Raw genomic sequence first — 12,956 nt, 5'->3', positions numbered from 1 at the left:
AAGGCAGCTGTGCTCATTGTTTATCAGATTGTTTCTTAAAGAACCTCAGAGTGATGTGCAGGGGGAGGAATTCATACCTTTTTATCCTCACAACAACCCAGTGAAGTAGGTTAAGGTGAGAGTATGTGACTTGCCCAAAGGCCCAGTGAGCCTTATGACTGAGCAAGTAATCAAATACCAGAGTATCCAGTCCAAACTGGTCCACTATATCGCACTGTCTCAGTAGGAGCAAAGAGGAAGGGTTCAGTATGGAACTGGACATGAACATCAACAGAGGTCCATCAGTGCACAGGAGAAACAATGTAGTTTAATCTGATGAGCATACAGTGCCTCTGAGCTCAGAGCAAGGGCAGGAATAAGGCCTTGCTCTTCTCCCAAATCTGAACGTGTGTGTTTCTCGAGCGGTGTGTGTGTGTGTTTGCCTCTGCTATCACACTTGGCTCTTGAGGCCTTCAGAGACAGCACAAGTTTTGCTGATTCTGAGCACCTCCAAAGCTCAGACTATCAAAAAGACTCCTCCACTTTCTTGATAGGAGAGTGGAGGCAGCCCAAGACATGTTGCTTCCTGAGGCAGAACAGCAAATGTCCCACTCTGCAAGTCAGGGTGTATAGTACCCAATGCTGCCCAAGGTATTTTGGCACCCAAGGCAGAAAATCCCACAAACGCCTCTCCCTGGGAGTAAAAATACAACAATAAATTGAATAACTAATAACTTATTACCCTTTCATGCCTAGTGATACTGACAATCCTGGGAGAGGCAGAGTTGGTGACACCCACAAATTCTAACTAGGTACCAAGGGCAGCCAAAATTTATGGGGCCCTGGGAATCAAGGTTTGACACAGTTGTTACAGTTTTTCCTCCCAATGCAGGATTGTGAACACAAGGACACTGTGAATGTTTTCATTTTGCAATGTCTAGCAAGCCTAGGTCTGCAGGGGTTAAGCCCTTGTATACTTGCCAAAACTATTTTCCCTCCTTCAAACCTGCAATGCTGAAATGTTCTCTCTCTAGACTAGATTCTTTCACTGACAGGAAGCTTTGGAAAGCTACAGCAGGTATCAAAACCAACATTTCTTTCACAGCTACAAGGATAATTCAAATTGCTGGGAATTAAAACTCATCTCTGCCAATATCACAGAAAACTCAGTTTCCCCCTCAAAGTCTTCCAGAGAACTTTCAATGTTCTCTTTGTTGTTATGCTCATTGCCAGTCCCTCATTAAAGGTATTAGTCCTACTCCATCCCACACAAGCCTTCTGTTAGTCCCAATGCTCATTCTGGTGGCTCCGTTCAGACTCTGATCCTAAGCCCATCCCACACTGACCTGCTGTTGTCCCCATTTCTTTTTTTCAGTTTCAGTATCAGTAAATTATAGGTCAGTTTAAGTCTACGTATGGAAAAGTTGTGCAGCCCAGGCAGAAACCAAGCAAAGGTTTTGCTTTTAGACAGAAACAATGGGTGAAGACAGACGTCGCACTATTTCAGCCCTCACAAAAAGTAACACTAGACTCCATCACACCTGTAACTCAGCTGGTGTCAGAAAAAGGACCAGTGTTTCCTAATTCATTGCTGAACACTTGCAGAATTGATTTATAGATGATTGTCCCAAGACTGGAAGAAGGCAGGTATGCCATAGTGGCAGTGAAAGTGCTTTGCTATTATAAAAATGCAGTGTCTGTCTTCACCCAACCTTTTCTGAAGAGTGAGGGCTATATAGACTATTGGGCCCAGTCAGACTGTAAACTGCCAAGAAAGTTTTCTTTCTCCTGGTAAAAGCTCATACTTCTCAGATATGTGATTACTGGCAAGTTCTGTCTTCGCCTTCCATTCCTCCCCCCAGCTTCTGTTTTACCTTTAGCAATCTTAATATCCAAAGCAGTTCGGATCAGGGCCATCAAGGTGGAAGTGAAGTGGACTGTGTTGTCCTCAGCCACAGGCATATTCATCAGGACCAGCCTCTGCACAAAAGAGTGGGGGAAGAAGGGTGGGGGGAAGCATACAGAAAACAATATCGAAAAACGTATCATGGAGACACGAGGAAAAAGGGCTCAGAATGCATAAAACAGTAGAGCCAAAAAGGAGGGCAAGGATCGCCCCCTCCATCTCCCACCCCAAGACTGGATCACATCCCCCCTTCAGTGTGCCTGCTTACTGTCTTTTGTGATTTTTATTCATCTTGAATAAAAGAATACATGCCCTTTTACTGACTTGGAGCATGAAATAGAATTTAACAAGGAGAGACAGCCCCAGGGGACATGTATCTCAATATTCAGAGCCATTTTTGATCCCCTCTCCTGTCCCAATTTCACTGATTAACGTATCTTAGGATACTAAAAACTCAGGGATCTTATTATAAACCTGCTACCCAGCTACATCCTGGCGCCCCCTTTTTGAGTTTGTTTTTTTTTTTTAAAAAAATAAAGATTATGTTTGGCGGCACATGATTGTCCATGCAATGGTTTGAAGAGAGGGAGTATAAAAGAAGAAAAACTGATGACCAGGGCAGGAGTGGGTGGGTCATGCTCTTTTTACCCCAGGAAGGGAAACTGAAATGGCCAAATCCACTTCCCAGAGAGTATATATTGCTTTGTATATTGTTGTGCTACCCTTGCCACAGCCAGCCACCCTCATTCTGGGGAAGTTTGGAAGCACTACCCACCCAGAATCATTAGGCAAGATTCAGGCCCAAACAGTAACCATGCTTCTATTTGCATAAGAGAGAAAAATGGGCTGTGCTTCTGAAAACAGGTGAGTGTGAGCGCAAGTAAGTGTTATGAAAAAAAGTGAGCAGAAGCTGTCCTTGGCTAAAATTCTGGATAATGTCATAAACTGACAATCCTTTACAACTACTGTAAAGGATATATTTTAGCAGTCCTCTGTTTTACCATTCATACTAAATCTTTCTGAAAGTTTGGCTGCAACTCTGTAATAGAATACACTCAGGCTGCCAGTCTTTCCAGAATGTAAATTTTCGCACCCATTCACAGCCTCCTCTCGTGTCACATGTACCAGGAACCTGGTCTGCAAATTCCTTTTGTTACTAACGAGGTTTGAAGGACCACTGAATGCAATCTACCACAATCCTCACAGCAGACAAACATCACAGGACCTTCTCTAGCTCAACTTCAATGGGAAGCGTTTTCTGCCTTCCAGGCTGCATGAATGATCCATGAAACTTTTAAGTCACAAGCTCCACTGGTGAGTAGGTCATGTTCCTTCTACAACATGACCTTCGGTCTTCCTTCCTTATATTTCCATTAATCGATACAAACTGAGTTGCACATTTTTAGAGTGCTTGCCTATAATCTTCACATATCGTTTCCATATTGCCCAACACAAGAGAACTAATTACCTTTCATTTAAGACTGTAAAAGAGCCAGCTGAAGGGAACAACATCTGGAGGGCTGCAGGTTCCCCCTTCCTGCTATACATGTACATTCAGAAGTAAGCCCCAATTGGTTCAATAGAACTGATTCCTATGCAACTATGTTCAGGATCACAGCCTTAAATGCTTAACCAGCATTACATAATCAGAATTCCTTATAATAAAATTTACCATATTCTATAAACTGCCTTATTCTAGGAGGGTTCACATAAATCTCTCAATGTGTTGAAAAAAATTCATGGCGGGGACCAGGTGATCTAGCCTTACCCATTGCCACATGATGCTACCATGGTCTCCTTTCACCCGTGTTTCCAACAAATGTCAGAAGGAGTTCTTTGTATGTACGGATGTAAATGATTCATCAGGATCCTTCCTTGCGTGGAGGATCTCTGCTCGTGTACATCTGCATACACATGGAACTCCTGACATCTCTTGAACGCGCAGATGTTGGGACAGCATGGCAGCAGCAGGCAGGGCTAGAGCTCCTTTTTCAACACACAGAAGGATTCATTTGAACTCCCCATGTGAGTCAGAGTCCATTGGCTCATTTAGCCCAGTACCTTCTACTCTAAATGAGAGCAGCTTTTTATGATCTCAGGGAGGAGTCATTCCTAGCCTTACTACCTGAGGGCCTTTGAATCAGAGATGCCAAATGGAATCTGGGACTTTCTGCATACAAGACATTTGCTCTACCACTAATGCAAAGCCTCTCAAACCTCATCTTGCTTTTCTTTATCCTTTGGGACCATTAGGATAATAATTGTATATACTGCATACCAAGCAAAAAATTATTTGCAAGAGTGTAGTTCCAGAGATTCCTTCTCCATTTCATTACAATTACTACAAATTACTACGAGTTGTATTAAAGATGACCACTGTGTGTTTCCTACACTGAAAAGGGAGAACCAACTTTCAACTTGTCTTTAAATACACTGACATACATACATTCCTCAGCTATAATGGTGATGGTTCTTTTGCAGATTAGCAATGGCTAGCGTATCACATACAGTGTGGCAGATAAGTATTTAATAGTCTTAAAAATCAAATAATCCTTGAATAGTAGGTCACTTGCCCACCCCTCCATCCCATCGTTATTCTTTTTCCATTTCTTGCTGATCAGTAGCCCACAAAGGAAAGAAGGGTTTGTTCTACCTTATAAGCAACTTTGGAGGGACATCTCTTGCCGAGGCCTAGTGGTGGGGACATGAGAGTCAGCATTTCATACATCTCAGTGTAATGGATGCGGCCACTGCTCATGGAGGGGAAAGAGGACAAAGGGAATGGGGGAGGGAAGAGGAGGGGGGAAGATGCAGAGAAAAAAGGAAAGGCATTCCCAGAGACCAAAACCCCCAAACAAAACAGAATATAGGGAACAGAAGAGAGTAAAGAAAAAACAGACAAAACAGGAAAAGAACAGAAAACCCATTAATCAATGCAAATAATACATGACAGCTGTGTTGATGTAGATTTATATTACTTCTCACACAGACCCAGGAATGCCATCAGCATGAATTGCCTGCCTTTCCACATACATTTGCTGATACTTTTTATGGCCAGTTCTTCTTGCAGACGTAGCCACAGTCCCCAGGGCTGTGTGCAAATGATATAAATCAAGATACACAACACTCCAACAAGGGGTTATTCTGGATATGATGGTGCATACAGTACCTCAGTGAATTAGCAGGACCAGAGCTGTTTGCAGAGCCCCAGTGCTTGCTTGCTTTTCCAGGAGAGGACTTGCCAAGTCCTGCCCTGCGGCTCACATTGTCCCATAACCCGTGGCTGAAGTGGCATGTACCACCCCCCTTTGGTGGTGTCTATGCAATAAGAAAGCAGCATCTTGCATAGGAGGATAGTGAAGCAAGGTCAGTTGTCAAAGGCATGTGTCCTTTTGCTTCCATCCAGCCCTGGGGATGGAGCACTTTCCCACCATGCACTGGTGCAAAGGCATGCTAAGTGACTCAAAAAACAAAAGCAGGAAGAAAATCCTACATGCCGTGCTTTCCCCACCCCCAGTTCTTTCTCACATGCGACTTCAAGTTCACCTGGTGGGAGTTTAAAGAGTCTCGACAGAGGCAGCTGTTTGGCCTTTCTGAGGTTCAGGATTCATTTGGGCTCCCCCATTTTACAGCAGCCATTATGGACACTACCTGGATGGTATTTTCCCATTTTGTAACTCTCCCATTGCAGTACTTCATTATCCTGTACTCAGAGTTTAATTGATAAAAGCTATGAGGATTCAAAATCTGCCAGAAAAGACACAACTCCTGACTTGGAAGCTTCGTTTTGAATCCTTATTATAAGCATGGGGTTAGTGAGGAAGAAGAATAAGGAGCCCTCTCCATATTCTCCTCATGGGTGCTTTTTGCTAACTTGCAGGAGAGAGAGAGAAATGTGATGCTTGATATAGGAGAGAAATATCCCAGGCCCTTTGAAAGACTTCCAGAGAGGATCCTGGTGCCAGACACAATCAAGCCCTCCCTGAAATTAGAGGCCACGATGTTTCTCACCTCCTCCCAGGAAAGAGACATGGGGCCATGCCTTGCCTGCTACTTGTTAAGGGAGTTCTTCAAACTCTCTCAAAGAGTCTGCACTTGTACCTGCACTAGTTAAAAGCCAAGAACAATGCCCATTTGAAAGATCAAGATGTGTGCCCAGAGAAGGCTCTGATTTTAGAAGCAAAGACTGTGCTTCCTAAACATCTTCTCTGTGCACATGAGACATGCAGCCAACAAAACCAAAAACCCTCCAGTTTCATTCTAGAGGACCAGAACGAAATAACTTTGCAGTTTAGGCATTGAACTGAAGCCTGTTCCCCCATCCCTTCCTGGCTTTAACAGCTGCTGGTTCTGAGAGGGTATGGATCTCTTTAAACTCAGGGGAAAGCAATGTCAGGGTTCCCTTATGAGGTGCAGTGGTGGCAGTGCAGAGGGGGAGGGAGAGGTTTAACAGGACACTCCTATTGCCCGGTTGTGGCTGGGGATTGGGAGGCAAACCTTGCACGCCACCCTGTAGGGGCAGTTCTCTCCCAGGCCCAGAGGAGGCGAGATCACCCGTACTAATTTGTACATATCCTTATACAGGATCCTGCCACTGGAAAGGAAGCACAGGTGGGTTAATAGGGCTGCTCAGGAAATAGGGAAGAGGAATCAATTGGATAACTGATGGCACCAGAGATGTGCACCTTTCTTCTGTCTCCAGTTAGGAAAAAGCTCTGAGTAGTCTGTGAAAAATGTATCTTTTACTCTCCATTCCAACATATTCCCACAGAGGGGGATTACTCAGTCACTGGGAAGGTTGGTTCTATAGTGGCAGAACAGATCCCATTCCATTTGTCAACAAAAGAAAAATGAAAGGGTAAATGTTGTCTCAATCTGAAGCTGAGATAAGATTCAATCTAGCAGCTACTTGTCTGTCTAGGGACTGTTGTTAAGGGAATGATTTTGCAAAGTTAAATAAATAAAGCCAATACACTTTAAAATGCCTGTGTGAAGTCGAGGTTCTAAATCTGTTGCATTCCAATTTTCTGCAAGTGGAAAGTTATGGCAAATATATTTAATGGCTTTGCTGAGGCCACTGTAGGTCACCACTGCAGGCCAAATCACTGATGCTAGATAATATTGAATTGCTTTGCTGAGATGTGCAAGGGGGAGATTCCCATTCTTTCTACTTTGCATAGTATGGTTGCAATGAGATTTATGTTTATTCTCCTTTGCACAGAACAGTTGCAATGAAGATGACTTTTAATCTCCTCATTCTCTGCCCATCCCTGCAATACTTTTCGTATCTGGCAAATTATGTCTTTTACTTCTTGGTAGAAAACTACAGAAGGTGTTCACAACAGAGCTCCTATTTAATCCTTTTTTCCACCTTTGGCCCATTTCTCACTGAAGTAATAAATTTGTGCCATGACTCTTGCTACTTCAGACTTCAAGTGGAGGCTCACAAGTGCTCCTCATATAAATATATATCCATATTCATCGAAAGCCAGCATATCAGGAAGACAACTAGCTCTCCTCTATTCAGCACTGGTTAGGCCTCATCTTGAATACTGCGTCCAGTTCTGGTCACACTTCAAGAAGGATGCAGACAAACTGGAACGGGTGCAGAGGAGGGCAACAAAGATTATCAGGGGACTGGAAACAAAGCCCTATGAGGAGAGACTGAAAGAACTGGGCATGTTTAGCCTGGAGAAGAGGAGGGGAGATATAATAGCACTCTTCAAGTACATGAAAGGTTGTCACATGAAGGAGGGCTGGGATCTCTTCTCGATCGTCCCAGAGTGCAGGGCACGGAATAATGGGCTCAGGTTGCAGAAAGCCAGATTTTGACTGGACATCAGGAAAAACTTCCTAACTGTTAGAGCCATACGACAATGGAACCAATTACCTAGAGAGGTAGTGGGCTCTCTGACACTGGAGGCATTCAAGACGCATCTGGATAGCCATCTGTCGGGAATGCTTTGATTTGGATTCCTGCACTGAGCAGGGGGTTGGACTTGATGGCCTTATAGGCCCCTTCCAACTCTACTACTCTTTGATTCTAGGCTAGAGAGCCCTTCTCCTTGACATGCTAGTTTTCTATGTGGAGATACATTTCGTGTATGAGAAAATATCAGAGCTTGGAAAAGTTACTTTTTAAAACTACAACTCCCATCAGCCCCAGCCAGCATGGCCACTGGATTGGGCTGAAGGGATTTATAGTTCAAAAAAGTAACTTTTCCAAGCTCTGGAAAGTATTCAGTCACGTGACCTGCTGTCTGAAATGCTGCAGCCTAAAGACAGTTTTATAATCTCAGAAAGAACTAAGACCAAGAGATGAGTGCCAAATTGTCAGCCACATTGTAGAACTGGTCTACCTAGCTGGCTTTCCCTTCTACATAATTATCTATCTCCTTCATCCTAGCAGTGGAAGGGCAAGACAACAAGGAAAACACCAGAGCAGGGATGAAGAATTTGTGGCCCTCCAGATATGTTGGACTCCAGCCCCATCAGCCCTGCTCAGCATGCCCAGTGGTCAGGGATGATGGGAGTTATAATCCAGCAACACCTGGAGAGTCACAAGTTCCTTATTTCGGCGCTAGAGGCTAAAACTACTGGTTGAATCTAGAAATGCAATTGCTTTTTGAAAAAAAATAGATTGATTAAGCAGAGTAAACAAAGGCCAAGTAAGAATGTGGGTATTCAATAATTCTAGGTTTTCACAGCAATGCTAGCTGACTTTTTAAAAGACTTTTAGAAAGGAGAGAAAAGGTAAACCATTTTTATTTATACCCCAAATATTCCCCAAGAAAAAGCCAGTTATTTTTCTTTTAATCCCAAACCTAGAAATTCCATAATCATTCAAGAAAATGACTTCAACTTCCCTGTTCAAAATGAGCTATAAAGCTTGCATTATAAAAAGAATTGGCAGCTGCTCCTAAAAGCCGAAACAGACACTTTCAAGACTAATATATTTACTGTGGCATAACCTTCCACAAGGTATTTCAGGGCTGGGAAACAGAACCTAGCCGGTGGGCTGGGTCCTGAGTTCTTTCACTCCCTGTGGGTCATTTTGACACTTTGTTCCTTGGCAAACAGGGCTTGTATTTCACACTTTTTAAATCTGGCACCAAATGAAAACCCTGCTGAGATTGGTTCCACTCAGGAGCTTCTGTTCTGAACTTCCAAGTAGAGCTGATCCCTGCTGAAAGGGGGGGGGTTGTACCTGATGCTGGTTGGGCAGGGATTGGCTACACTCAGGAACTCCCGAGTGCAACTGATCTCAGCTGGGCGTGCTGCCACCACTGTTCAGCTGATATGATATATTCACTAATAGGCAAAAGAAATCTTGCGGTTTAAGAGCATACCTATAGCCAACAGATATTTCTGTAAAAAGCAGGGAAATTGGGCAGCGTGAATGCACCAGGGGAACAGGAGACCTGACCTCCTCTCTGAGATATTGTACTTCCCTACAAATTTGTCAAAATACAAACACCATTTGGGTTGGTCTTTCACAGCCCAATCCATTTCCTGTGTAGGTTGGAAGAATTTGGTAATGTGCCTTTGAGCATATAGTGAGTACCATCTCCAAAGATGGGGAATTACATTTTTGTATGTTTGTTGGTGTTCTTCTTGCTTTTCGGTGCTTCTCTCCTGTGTTACTACTGTTTCTACAGAGAATCTCACCTAGAAAATTATATTACTCTCATTATTAATTCTAGAAATCTGTGTCAAATTTATTTTTATTAATTAATAAAGCCTTTTTATTGGTCAATGTCATATGAAGGTGAAGATAGCCTTTTGTGTTTCTAACTGGAGGTTATGTTCGATTTCTATTTGGGGTGCATTTATAGTTGAATCTGAAACTGCAGTTTCATCAGACTGATTACAATATGTTGCTACTTAAGCAATGAATCTAGTTGTTGGAAAAAAAACACCTGGCCTGCCCAAGATGCGGGTTTTCAGCATGCTATGCCTAAACCACTCCACCCAAGGAAGGGTGGGCATGGTCAATTAAAAACACAGAACACACCTAGAATTTTGCTAGAATATATTTCACCTCCCGCTGTTACATCTTGTGCAAACTGAGACACTCCTCATGTCCACTGGAGATTATTCTGCAGAATAGTCAGTGGCATTATTCCACATTAGTTTCTGGAGTTTTTTAAATGTAAATTTTGCAAATTGTTGGTGTACTTCACGTATTCACAGAAACAGAAGAAAAAGAAAATGATTTACTACAGGAAACTTCACTAAAATTGCAAAATAATTCAAACATTTAAAGTGACTATCTGAACTATATCAACTGTGTTAATATTGTTACTTTCTCCCTGCTAAAACAAGATCAGCACAGCAAAAGTCTTGTTTCTATTATTTGGGCTGATTACAGGCGTTGCCACCGCTCACCATATGCTCAGAGGCACGTTACCAAATTCTTCCAAGCTACACAGGACGTGGATTGGACTGTGAAAGACCAACCCAAATTGTATTTGCATTTTTACAAATTTGTAAGGCAGTACAATATCTCAGAGAGGAGGTCAGGTCTCCTCCTCCCTTAGTGCATTCACTATAACTGCCCATTTTCCCTGCTTTTTAAAGTTTGATAGAAATATCTGTTGGCTATAGGCATGTTCTTAAACCGCAAGGGTTTTTTTTGCCTATTAGTGAATTTCTCTGCTTTTTAATCTGGTGGGGGGGGCAGTAAGAAATGGATCTTGTGCAACTTTGCTGAGAATGGATTGATCATTTGCATGCTTATTGATTACAATGGCATTTACTCACCTGTAATCATCCTTAGGATAGGTGAAACTGACCATGGGGGAAAGGGAGGGGAGGAAGAAGGGCAGGAGCAGGGGAGGAGGAAGGGAAGATGCGAGGAAGGGGGAACAGGAGGGTAGGTTTGATCATTTGCATGCTTATTGAGTTCAGCGGGATTTACTCCCGTGCAATCACGCTTAGGATAGGTGAAACTGATCATGGGGGAGGAGGAGAAGAGGGAGGGAAGGAGGGCTAAAGTGGGCAGGGTAGGAGGAAGAAGGAAGAGGAGAGGGGAGGAAGAAGGGAGGAGTAAGGGAGGGGAGGGGAAAGGCAGGTCTGATCATTTTCATGCTTAATGAGTTCAATGGAATTTACTCCCATGCAATCATACTTAGAATAGGTAAAACAGATCCTGGATGAGGAAGAAGGGGAGGGGACAAGAGAGGGAAGGAGGGGGAGGGAATATGAGGGAGGATGAGGGGAGGGCAGGTTTGATCATTTGCATGCTTTTTGAGTTCAGTGGGATTTACTCCTGTACAATAATGTAGGTGAAACTGACCTTGGGGAGGTGCAGGGAGGAGAGAAGAGGGGGAAGGTGGAGAGAAGGGATGGGGTAGGGAGGAAAATGGAGGTGAGAGGGAGAAGGAGGGGTGGAGATTGGGTGGGTGAGCACTGGGCAGAGGAAGAGCCCCTTTCCTTTCCAAAAGGAAAACACTGAACAGTATCATTGTTTTTCAGGGTTTCTACAGCAGGCACATGTAACTTCCCACCCAAATTTAAACCAAAGCTGTCCCTGGCCACATCCACACCAGACCTTTATTTCACTTCATGGCTTCTCCCAAAGAATCCTGGGAAGTGTAGTTTATGAGAGTTGCTAGGAGAAGCCCTATTACCCTCACAGAGTTACAATCCCCAGAAGAGGGGCTGACCATTAAACCACTCTGGCCACTGGAGCTCTGTTAGGGGAACAGGAGTCTGCTGACAATTCTTAGCACCCTTCACAAACTGCACTTCCCAGGATTCTTTGGGAGAAGCCACAACTGTCTAAAATGAAATAAATGCCTGCTGTGGCCACCTGATTAGCCAAGCCAAACAGCTGTGAGTTTGGCTTTTAGAATACTGACAATTGGTTCTTACTGAGCATGCCTACTGCTATAATAGACCTCAATGTTAAATTTCTTAAATTAATTAAAGATCAGCCATGCGTTTGTTAAACTTTTAAACAGCAGAAGATGAAGGTCAGAGTATGGGGCAAGGTCAGTAATAGGATTATAGGTACTCTGTGAACACAGCTGATTTTTAATTAATTTCAACAAATTATGAGACCACTGATAGAAAAAAGGTGAACAGGGGTCTGGATTTTTTTCCTCGTTTTAAAGTTTGAACTCTCGATTCTCTCTGAGTGTTTTGTGTATCACCATGAAAACGTAGAGGGTTTTTAAGCAAGCGTTTCTGAGTTCAGGTCTATAGATTTTGTTAGGTTTGTTTTGAAATGTGATTATGGGAAGCATCAGAATGGCATGGGGGGTATTTTCAATTTAACATTGCAGAATGTGAAAAATCCATGCTGGCTACAGTATGCAGCCACTATTGTGGCTGTGTAACCATATATGATATCACATATTGTGCCAGGTGTGGGACAAGTGGGTGTAGCTTGGGAAAAATGACCTTGTAGGTCAAATTAGGACTCCTGTTGGGCCAAATTAGGCCTGCAGGCTGGAGGTTCCCCAACACTTCAGTTTTTTTTATGAGTAGGCTCTTGTCAGTGAGTATCCATGCTACAATACTTAGTGCAAAACCCCAAGGATAACTGCATTCTAATTTCTTCATTAGCACAGGAATTGCAAATCAAGTCAGTTTACTTAAAAATATGGGTCAGATGAAATCCTTAAGCAATTGTGTGTGGCAGCTTTTGCTGGGATCCACCACCTTAGACTGAAGGTAGGGGATCATGCATGCATTGTAATAATAATAATAATAATAATAATAATAATAATAATAATAATAATAATAAATTACTGACTGCATATACAAAAGTATCATCTTTGATATACTAGATTTCTGTGTGCAGAAAGTTTTGATATGGGGCACATTTAAAAGATACAACCCCCAACGTGTATGGCAAAATGGTAAAGCTTGATGAGAACTGTAGTGCTGCGAAATTCTGCTGACTGCATGTTTCAGCTCTGATTCTAAAAGTGATAATCAATACCAGCTACTGTCTCCAATCCATTTTTGTGTTACATTCAAGGTTTTATATGAGATCACTGCAAAGGAAGTAAACATCCTGTCTGGTTGAAAAAATACAAAAGGTCACACATCTTGAACTAAT

General features: G+C 42.9%; 1 protein-coding gene across 1 annotated transcript in view; it reads right to left on the bottom strand.

Annotated features, from left to right (window-relative positions):
* CACNA1E (calcium voltage-gated channel subunit alpha1 E) overlaps positions 1-12,956 on the bottom strand; it is a 683,463-nt gene that overhangs the window by 49,646 nt on the left and 620,861 nt on the right. The window contains exons 41-42 of the mRNA XM_061634264.1: positions 4,539-4,635; positions 1,854-1,959 (exon numbers count right to left, since the gene is read on the bottom strand). Of these exons, the coding sequence (XP_061490248.1) occupies positions 1,854-1,959; positions 4,539-4,635 (203 nt within the window). The remainder of the gene's footprint in view (positions 1-1,853; positions 1,960-4,538; positions 4,636-12,956) is intronic.

Source organism: Rhineura floridana, chromosome 6, assembly GCF_030035675.1.
Source record: "Rhineura floridana isolate rRhiFlo1 chromosome 6, rRhiFlo1.hap2, whole genome shotgun sequence".
Taxonomy (NCBI): domain Eukaryota; kingdom Metazoa; phylum Chordata; class Lepidosauria; order Squamata; family Rhineuridae; genus Rhineura; species Rhineura floridana.
This window is presented reverse-complemented; position numbering and strand designations above follow the sequence as displayed.